Raw genomic sequence first — 10,312 nt, 5'->3', positions numbered from 1 at the left:
CAAAAAAAAAAAAAAAAAAAAAAAAAAGTGAGTTGAATCTAACAAATTTCTATGAGATATCAATTTACAAATAAATTTAGTAGTTCTAGAACTAGCTGTGAAGTAAACTCAGACTTACAGATGTGAATGCATGATCAAATTTATAGCAATAACAAATACAAAGAGCATGTTTTACCCAGTTTAGAGTGTATACAAACAGAAGGAATGTTATCCAAAATAGGAATCAGGTGGAGTGGAGTCAAAGAAAGGAAGAATTTTGTGTTCTACTGAAGAAGATAAAAGTAGACAAATCACAAAAGAAAATATAGCATAGTAGTTAAGGATGTGAGATTGGATAGAATTTCAGTTTTAAAATTCATGCAGAGAGCAGAGTGTGGTGGCGCACACCTGTAATCCCAGCACTCGGGAAGCTGAGGCAAGGTCAGTTCAAGGTCAGCCTTGGCTACATAGTTTAAGGTAAGCTTGACCTACATAGCAAGACCCTGTCTCAAAAAATATAAATAAAATAAAATAAAACTTAGCCTGAGGGTGTATCTGTGGTAGAATGTTTGCCTGGCATATGTAAGGCCCTGGGTTCAATCCCTAGCACTGCAACCAAAACAAAGAACTTTGCTAGTTGCCTCTTGGGATCTTAGTAAAATTATTTAACATCTCCATTGAGATAAATAATAAAGTAGCTATGAGAATTACATTAAATAAGATATTAAATACACTTAGAACCGTTTTTGGCACATGGTAAGTACTTGATTAAAAACTAGCTATTGAATCCTGGTGTAGTAGCATGTGCCTATAATCACAGCACTCAGGAGGCTGAGGCAGGAGGATAACTAGTTGAAGGCCAGTTGGAGAGGTGCCAAGGCTGCCCGGAGATAGGCTGTGAAGCACATCCATAACTGTGAACTTGTCTCTCTTACCCTGAAATCTGATGAGTGGGAGTTCTAAAAGACCAGAGCTCTCACTCTTAAAAATGTAGCTATTTTACTCTTACTGGCATCGTTCACACTGCTGCTGGCTGTCATTAACTGCACTGGTGCCTCTGCCTCGGAAGCCACTAGGATTCACTCATCTCTGTGCCCCTTGGGGTCACAGCCGGAAGTGGGTTAGGATCCCTTCCTGAGTACAGAGCGTGGGCCGGGGATGGCGAACCTTTTAGAGCCACCTGCACTATGGAATCCAAGAGACCCTGACTCAATCATAATTTCCTTACTTATTATCTGTATTATTCAGACAAATTTCTAAGTTGAGGCTCCTTATCTGCAAATGCAGATAATGATCCTTCCCTCAGAGAAGTATTAATTCTTCTCAGAAGAAAGGCTTGTGGTAGGGCCAGGGATTTGGCTCAGTGGTGCCTTAACCTGCCTGGTAAGGGCAAGGTCCTGAGTTTGATCCCTGGTTCTGCTAAAAAAAAAAAAAAAAAAAGAAGGAAAGAAAGAAAGAAAGGGAAAGGCTGTGTCGAGTATGAAATGAAGCAAGGTGTATAAAAGTACCTGGTCCATATTAAATACCTAGTAAAAAGAAGCCAACCTTCACCCTGGCTGGTGTTCAAAGGGGGTGAGTGACTTGGGCCACATTGGTTCCCTTTCTTTTGTGTTGGCCTCAGGTCAAGGAGCTGTTGAAGAATTTGGAGCAGCTTTCAGAGGAAGTTCTATCCGTTCGGGGAGAGAACGCTCGCCTTGCCTTGAAGCTGCAGGTGTGTTTTGGCCCTCTGGGAAGTGGACACTGCTAGAGAAAAGGGTGGACATTTGGGAGACTTTCTGGGAGGCACAGGACCAGGCTGCGGGTCCAGGGCCAAGGGTGCCCCCTAGGAAAGCTGCCCACTTCACTGTCCTGCTCCTCGCTCCCGTGACTTCCCACGCACGCTCCCTCCCAGGATTCCCAAAAGAACAGTGAAGAGATCATCACCGCCTACAGGAGTCATCTATTGAATGCTGCTCAGGTGAGCGTGGTGGCGTTTGGGAGTGGGCGAGACATCCGGCTGGGTAGGGGTGTCGCCTCTGGAGCCCCTTGTCTTTCCCACCTTGCCATTTCTCTGCTGCACCCAGGGCCAGCTCTGGGGTCTCTGTAGCTAGATGGAGAGAGGTTGTGCATGAACATGAAAGGGGGAGTGTTTGCCTTCCCTTTTCCGTTTCCTGGCCCACTGGTCTTTTCCTGTCCCCTGTGTCTTTTCTTGGGTTTCCTCCCGGACGCCTTAGTCCTAACCAAGGAAGAAAAGGTGGGCAGGTTGTTCCTTTTAAAAAATGGAACAACTGGATCTGGCGCTTTGTTTCATAGTCATAATTGTAACCCTCACAGCAGCCCTGGAAAGTGGGCAATGTTATCTTCTTGTGAGGAGGATCGGGAAGCTGCCGTGAAAAAGCAAAGTACTTTAACCCTAAAGTTGTCAGTGAGGATGACAGTACATAGCAGCATTGTATCGCAGAACCTCTCTGCCCGTCTCCTCCCTTTTCTATTCTTCATCTCCTTTCATGTTTTTCCTGCCTTGCACAGGGCTACATGGAGCAGGATGTGTACAATGTCCTACTTCGAATCCTCAGCATGCAAGAGGAGGGAGGCAGCCCCGCGCCCTGAGAGGTAGCAGAGTTTCTCTGTGTTGAGTTGTGGGCGAGGAGGGGTGGAGCGAGGGCTTGGGAGAAGAGGCCCATGGAGGGAACTGGAATCTCCTTTTTACCCCTGCCAGGGGTCCTGTGGGACACAGAGCCTTTGAGTTGAGGTCCGTTGAGAATGCGTGGGATGGGGAATCACTGGGGAGCGCCAGACTCTGGGATGTGATCTATGCCATGGTGACAGAAGAGAGGGCGTGGGTGACTCTTCTCAGGTCGAGGGTAGGGAGATGCCAGTGACAGCAGCGAGGGCTTCGGTGGAGGGAGAGTGCGGCGTGAGGCAGGAGGATGGAAGAGCAAGGCCAGCCTGGTAACTTAGCAACTTAGTGAAACCCTCTTTCAACATAAAAGAGTGAAAAGGGCTGGAGATGTAGCCCAGTGTGAAGCCGGAGTTCAGTCCCCAGAATCACACACACACACACACACACACACACACACACACACACACACACGAGGGACGGTAGGATGGCGGTACCAAGCTGTTCCCTGGGGCAGGACTCTACCAATTTCTCCTCACTTCCTTACCGTACATTCAAAGAGCAGCTATCTTGCCCTCTTCTTCCCACCTGTGCAGGGGGTTCTCTTCTCTAGTCCAGAAAGCTGAGGGTCTCATGTAGCATGTTGACATGGGCAGGAAGAAGCATGTGCATTTCACTCTTGAATTTCTTCTTTCAGGGATTAAGACCATCCTTGGTTCACAGAGGCTGCATCAGGCTTTGGTGGGTGGGTGGGTTTGGCCATGAGGGGGGTGTGGGTGGGGCTTCACCTGACAAATGGACCCAAGACCTGAGGACCTAGACCCTGAAATCAACCTGGGCAAGACCAGAGGTGAGGATGGAGACCAGCTCCATGGGAAATAAAACAGGAAGCAGGATGGTACTGGGTGTCACCATTTTTTTCCCCTCTCTCTATCAAAAGGGGGGTGTGCTTTAAGCTGGGTGTTGTAGCATCCAACTACAATCCCAGCTCTTTGGGAGGCTGAGGCAGGAGGATCCCAAGTTTAAGTCAAGCCTAGGCAATTCATTGACCTACTGAAAACTTGTCTCAAAATTTTAAAAACGGGGAGGAGGTAGAGGGGCGCTGGGGATGAATCTCAGTGTGAAGGCCCTGGGTTCAATCCCTAGTACCACAAATAAATTTTAGGTTATACATGCGGGGGGTGCACAACTGTAATCCCAGCACTCGGGAGGCTGAGGCAGGAGGATCGCTGTGAGTTCAAGACCAGCCTGGGCTACATAGTGAGTTCTAGGTCAGTCTCAAATGAGACCCTGTCTCCAACAACAACAACAACAACAACAAAAGCCCCACAAAATTTTTAGATTATATAAGCATGGCTGCCCTCATTATCAACACCCCTCACTGATGGGCTCCATTGACACATCATTGTTGGCCCGAGTCCACAGCCCACATGAGAGCTCGCTCTTGGTGTGCATATTCCATGGGTTTAGGGAAATGTGTAATAGCATGTGTCTCCCATCTCACTCCAAGACTCCCTCCTCTGTGGCCTGTTCATCTTCTCTACCCTCGGTAAGAATGCCATGGAGTTGGAAACACATTGGTGTGTGTGTGGTACAAAGGATCGAACTTGGAACCTTGCGCTTTCAAGGCAGGCAGCAGAACCACTGAGCCAAATCCCCGGCCCCTCAGCTTGGCTTCTTTAACTTAGTAATACATATTTAAATTTCCTCCATGCCTTTTCATGACTGGAGAGCTCGTTTCTTTTAGCACTGAATAGTATTCCAGTGTCTGCATGTATGAGGGTTTATTTATCCGTTCACCTACTGCCGGACATCTTGGTTCCCTCTGAGTTTCGGCAATTTCATTCCTTTTCCATCACAAACAGCACCTTTCAACCTTTATGATCCATGGTAAGACATCCATTTTACATCCTGTGTGCATATACTTGAAATGATACCAAAAAAACCAAAAAAACCCAATCCTTATCTCTTTTTTTCCTATTCTATCATACTCCACTCAAAAACTGTTTTTGCCACAATCCATTCAGTGAAGGGGCAAGACCCGCAATTTGAAAAGCCCAGCCCTGTATCAGTCAGCTTTCCATTGTGGGGACAGAATACCCAACCCAATTTAAAGGAGGAGATGCTTATTTTCTGCTTCTGGTTTCAGAGCTTGGGGCCAACTCCACCCCAAAAACATGGCGGAGGTGAGCAGCTGGGCCAGAGCGTGGAGGAAGCAGAGAGCAGAGGGAGGGGCCAGGGAAAAAATACAGTCCCCCCTCGTCCCCAGGACACACCCACACACATCTAGAATTGAGCTTTACTAATCTAGGCCTTGCTCAAGCCAAGTCGACAAGATTAACATCACGAGCCCTTGGTGAAAATGCAACTTGACTTCTTTCTCAAATTTCTTTTTCTACCCTTCCCCTGCCACCACTGGGGAGTGAACCCAGGGCCTTTGCACTGAACAATATCCCAAGTCTGTCTACCCACCTATTCATGTATCCCTATCCATCCATCTATCTATGTATTGAGACAGGTTCTCATCAACTCATAAAACCGCTCAGGCTGGGCTCAAATGTGATCCTCCAGCCTCAGCAGTCTGCACCATTATCCCCAGCTTTTTTTCCACCCCTGGCCAATCTACTTTTTCTCTACTTCCTGAATCCGTGATCTATCTACCCCTGCCCCACCTTTCCATAGCATCCTCTTTTACCCTTAAGGGTACAGAACATTCTCCTTTGTGCTCTAACATCTTCCACTGGGCCCTATCTCTCACCTTTTTATTTCCAGAAATTCTGGAAAGACAGAAGCACCAATTTCCCTTTTTTTCATCTCTGGTCCCTACAGAGAATCTTTACCCTGTTGGACAAGACTCTCATTCCCACATTAAGCTCCCCTCTTTTCCACAGGGCCCCCAAAGTCCCATAGCCATCCCTAAACTCACAAAAAGTGAACAGCAATAAGAAACACAGTGGGATATATGAAATATATATATGAAATATAAATACGCCTTGCTCTAAGAAGTCAGAACTCCGTTGCTCCTATGATTTAGGGAGTCCTTAGGTAGAGGGGTATGATCTTTTTAAAGGGAAGTTGGGAAACTTGGATTATCTTCAAAATATTTAATGTACAATAACATGTTAAATGATTTTTTTTTTTTTTTGAGACAGGGTCTCGCTATGTAGTTCAGACTAGCCTTGAACTCACAATGTAGGCCAGGCTGGCCTGGAACTCAAGTGATCCTCCTGCCTCAGCCTCCTGAGTGATGGGATCATAGGTGTGCACCATCACACTTGAGCTAAAGAATGTGTTGGATTACCATTCTTTGTTCCATTTAGAAAGAGGGAAGAAAGTGGAGTGTGGCAGTGCAGCCTGTAATCCCAGCACTTGGGAGGCTGAGGCAGGTTGCTTGCTGTAAATTCAAGGCCAGCCTGGGCTCCATAGCAAGACCCTGTCTGAAAAAACCAAAACAGTCTGATTCCTGAGAAAAGAAGGACAGGATACCCAGAGTTTGCTTCTTGCCTTTGCTTCTATTCTTGGACTGAAAGAATGATCTCTCACTTGGAAACAGCCCCTTTGCCCATCAGTTGGAAACTGGATAAAGAAGATGTGATTTTTCTATAAGATGGAATATTACTCAGCCATAAAGAATGAGAAAATAGATTCAGTCATAGAAAAATGGATACATATTGAGGATATACTCCTAAGTGAAATAAGGCACACGTGTAAATACCAAATAGTTTCTCTGGTGTGAATAAACTGCAGTAATACAGAAGAGCCTAATAAGATTACTGACATTGTGAAATGGGAAGAAAAGGGCTAAAGGTGTAGGGAAGGTGGGATGGGTAGGGGAAGGGTAATAAGGGAAAAGAAAAAAATGTGAGATAAAGAAAAGATGGAAATAAAGTGTTTGTAGATGGGGAGGGGAGGAGGGTGTGAAAGGAGGTCAGGAACAAGGGGAAAAAATGAGAAGCAAGACCTGTCATGTAGAGGTACAGGATCCCAACGATGAATGTAACTGTACTGTATCCCTAAAATGTACCAAGAAACTCAATTAAAGTGGAAAAAAAAAAAAAGATCTCTCTGCCATTTCCAAGGACCTCTGCCTTTCCTGCCTCTCCTCAAGCCAGGCTGCTAGGTGGGCGAATTCCCCCGAAATCCGGAACCAACTTGGAGGGTCCTCACACGGAAGCCTCTGCATTCCTGCTCTCAGCCTGGGTTGGACAGCAGCGGCCCGGCAAGTGGAGTTGGTGTTCAGAGGCCGAGTCTGGGTTCAGAGAAAAGAGCGGTGGATGCTGCTGAGGAAATGGGAGGGGAGGGGAGGCTGGAGGAGGGGCAGCTCCACAGTGGCAGCGGAGACAGGCTTCGGGCTCCAGAGTTGAGCAGAGGGAGAAAAAAGCACCTGAAACATGTAGGTCAGATTCTAGAGACGGTGCAGGCCGGCTTTGGGGCTTGGTGAGTGGGTGCAAGACTGCTTTAAGGCTAAGGGCATGGAGAGGCGGGGACTGGTGGAGAAGGGAAGCAGCAGTACCGCTTCTTCAAAGGGGCTCAAGCCATTTCTGTTGAACGGGAAAGGAACCCAGAGTGCACAGAGAACACCAAAGGGCTTACATTGCTACAACGTGTGTGGGGTGTGGGCTGGAGAGAATGGAGAAACTGCAACGGGAAGGGTCCCCGGATGGGAGATTGCTGGGCTAAGCTCCCGTGTGAGGCAGGAAACAGTTTTGGAAACGGGAGCCTAGCTCTTGGCTTTTTGGAAGCAGATTCCAGACGACTGAGCGGTGGGAGTGGAGTGACAGGAGTGGAACCTACCCAGCCTCTTGTTTTCCAAAATAATATTCCACACAACCTCATACACTGTTGTCCCAACTCCAAACCCTGATTTTTCCTTGATATCATAGTTTTTTCCCCCAAGTAACTCTAATCCCAACATTCCTTCTATTCTTCCTGGGCTGTCTGTGCAACAGGACTTTGGTAGGGATTTATTCTGGCTTGGAATGTGTGGTTAAGGCTGGTGGGACTTGGTGGGCCACAAGGGGCTTCTGACCTGAGTGCTGCTCTCAATTGGGAACTTGGTCCTGAGGGCAGTTTCGCTCCTTTACCTAGTAACGTTATTAAACAGATACTTAAGGGGTCTACTGTGTGCCTGTGTGCCTGTGTGCCTGTGTGCCAGGTACTGGGGGTAGAGTAGGAAGAGCATGGAAAAGAGTTCTTGTTCTCACGGAGCTGTATGGACAGTGAGATTCAAATTCCCCAGTTCCTAGTTGTTACCCTGTAGAATACTAGGATTTATAATTTCAAGTGTGCAAGTGTGCATGTGCCAGTGCAGGGGACTGAGTCAGGGCCCACTCGGAGTAAGCACACATGCTACCACTCAGGTGCACCCCCAGCCCCAGCCCCAGATTAATTTTTTGTTTTTTGAGACAGGGTCTCACTCAGTAGTCCAGGCTCGCCCTGAATTCACTATGTAGCCCAGGCTGGCCTCAAACTCACAGTGATCCTCCTGCCTCAGCCTTCTGAGTACTGGGATCACAGGCGTGTACCACCATGCCCGGCTTCAAATTAATTTTTTGATTTTTTGAGATAGGGTCTCACTATGCAGTTGAAACTGACCTGGAACTCACTATGTAGCCCAGGCTGGTCTCAACCTCACAGCAATCCTCCTGCCTCAGCCTCCCGAGTGCTGGGATTACAAGCGTGCGCCACCATGATGGGCTTCAAGTTAATTTTTAAAGGACAGCCTGTCTTGTAAATTTGCCCATGTTTGTTGAGGTATAATTGATAGTATAAACTGCATTTGAAGTACATAACTTGGTAAATGTTGTCACACTCAGGGCCGGGGATTTAGCTTAGCAGTTTGGCGGCCTACCTCGCAAGCACAAGGACCCAAGTTCAATCCCCGGTACCAAAAAAAAAAAAAAAAAAAAAAAAAAGAAAATGTTGTCACACTCACACACCAAATTACCAATCAAGAAAATGAACATATTCATCCCTGAAGTTGCCCTGTTCATCTCTCTTTAAATCCTCCCTCCCCTCCCCTTTGCAACTACTAAAAAAATTCTAGAAAATAAAAACTAATCCATAGTAACTTTTGATCTGGAGGACAGAATAGAAAAACAACAAAACCTGAGTTTAGGGCCTGATGAAGACTCAAGTGTTAGAGGGAGCAGATGGGATTTAGAACCAAATCCTGAGTCCAAGCCTGTAATTGCAGCACTGGGAGGGTGAGGCGGAAGTTCAAGTCCTGCCTGGGAACTCCACCTGGTGAGTTTAAGGCCAGCCTGAAATACATAGTGGGACCCTGTTCCAAACCAAACCAAACCAAACCCCACACAAATATTAGCCCATGTTAGCTTAGAGGCCCACAGGTTCAAGCAGCTTTAGGTATCAAGGAAAGAACCTGTCCGGAGAGGGTAGCCATCTTCCTTAGAAAAATCCTTATAAAGTATTTGGACATGGTTTGGCCCAGCAGGTGCCTAGAAATAGAGGTAGGCTGGCACCTTCAGTCTTCTGGTTTAGGTTCAGCTTATAGGAAAGCTCACACTGGGGGTTTAAATTAGATGGGATTATTACTAGTATTTATGAAAGCATTTTATTTTGCACGCTGATTATTGGTCGAACATGTCTCTACTGCTAGAATGTGAGCTCTTGCAAGGCATTTATGCCCTTAACACCTAACAATACCTCATCAGTGCTCAAATATACCCGAAAGTATCTCTATGAATACAGAGACAGATTTGCGACTGGGATTTGGCTCAGTTGGTTCTTCTGCCTGCCTCGCAAGCATAAGGGTCCGAGTTTGATTCCTGGTACAAAAAAAAAAAAAAAAAAAGCAGCACTAAAAGCAGATTTGCTCTGGGACCTGCACGTGAGAGAAGGCATCTGGAGGGCCCAAGGCTTTGAAGAAAAGTGAGCAGGCAATTCAGAGAAGACCAGAAAGACCGTGTGCGTGTGCGTGTGTGTGTGTGTGTGCGTGTGTGCGTAAGAAAGGCTTCCCTCTGCTCACTTTCAGCTACATCACAGATGGGCTCGCTGGAGATAGTTTTCCTCTTTGGGGTAGGACCACGAGGGCCAGTGGGAGAAGGTTAGGGTTAGGTCCATTTTCCCTTTAGCAGCCCACCCTTTCCCCTAGGGAGGGAAGGTCTCATTCCAAGAAATTCTTTAGAGTCGAATCGGTGGTCCACACGGCCTTAGCTGTGCTCCCCTCTCCCTTCGCCGCGAGCGATCACAGTGGTAGCGGAGGTCCGACAACCTTGTCTCTCGAGAGCCACACACTCGAGGAGTTAATCTCCCGCTCGGGCTCCCAGGCCCGCCCTCTCCCGCCCGGGGCTCCACCTCCTCTCCGCTCTCCGCAGTCCAGGCGGGTTCACCCGGAGGGGGCGGCCCCAGCCCGAGCTCCGGGCGGGCGGAGCTGCGGCGGCCGAGGCCAGCTGCTGGAAGATCGGTCGGTGCAGATCGCCGGAGCGGTGTGGAGCCACTTCGCCCACCTCCCTACGCCCGCTCTGGGCCTCTCGAGCCCCCTCGGCGCTCCCCGCAGTGGTGCTGGTAAGCCTCGCTCTCTGCACCAAACTTTTGAGAGTTTGTCTTGCGTGTGCTTGTGTGAGTGTGTGGGGGAGGTGGAGGATCGGGAATAGCTGCTGCGAACTGTTCAGGATTCCGTAACTTCCCTAACACGATCATGGCTCACCCACTCCCAGTTGGTAGAACTCTTGTTTTGCGCTGGTTAAAGTTGTCCAGATGGAGGCTGGGGGG

General features: G+C 47.8%; 2 protein-coding genes across 3 annotated transcripts in view; both read left to right on the top strand.

The window, feature by feature from the left end:
* Ankrd35 (ankyrin repeat domain 35) overlaps positions 1-3,754 on the top strand; it is a 17,711-nt gene extending 13,957 nt beyond the window's left edge. The window contains 4 exon segments of the mRNA XM_033758293.1: positions 1,601-1,690; positions 1,871-1,936; positions 2,488-2,571; positions 3,276-3,754. Of these exon segments, the coding sequence (XP_033614184.1) occupies positions 1,601-1,690; positions 1,871-1,936; positions 2,488-2,568 (237 nt within the window). The 3' untranslated portion in view covers positions 2,569-2,571; positions 3,276-3,754.
* A 6,195-nt stretch (positions 3,755-9,949) lies between these two features.
* Pias3 (protein inhibitor of activated STAT 3) overlaps positions 9,950-10,312 on the top strand; it is a 9,866-nt gene continuing 9,503 nt past the window's right edge. Inside the window, exon 1 of one of the 2 annotated variants that reach the window (XM_010629507.3) lies at positions 9,950-10,105. The gene's annotated coding sequence lies outside the window, so the exon portion shown is untranslated. The remainder of the gene's footprint in view (positions 10,106-10,312) is intronic. The other variant, XM_010629508.2, reaches the window with a different exon arrangement.

The sequence above is a fragment of the Fukomys damarensis genome, unplaced genomic scaffold, assembly GCF_012274545.1.
Source record: "Fukomys damarensis isolate Sample0158 unplaced genomic scaffold, DMR_v1.0_HiC HiC_scaffold_33, whole genome shotgun sequence".
Classification (NCBI taxonomy): Eukaryota; Metazoa; Chordata; class Mammalia; order Rodentia; family Bathyergidae; genus Fukomys; species Fukomys damarensis.
This window is presented reverse-complemented; position numbering and strand designations above follow the sequence as displayed.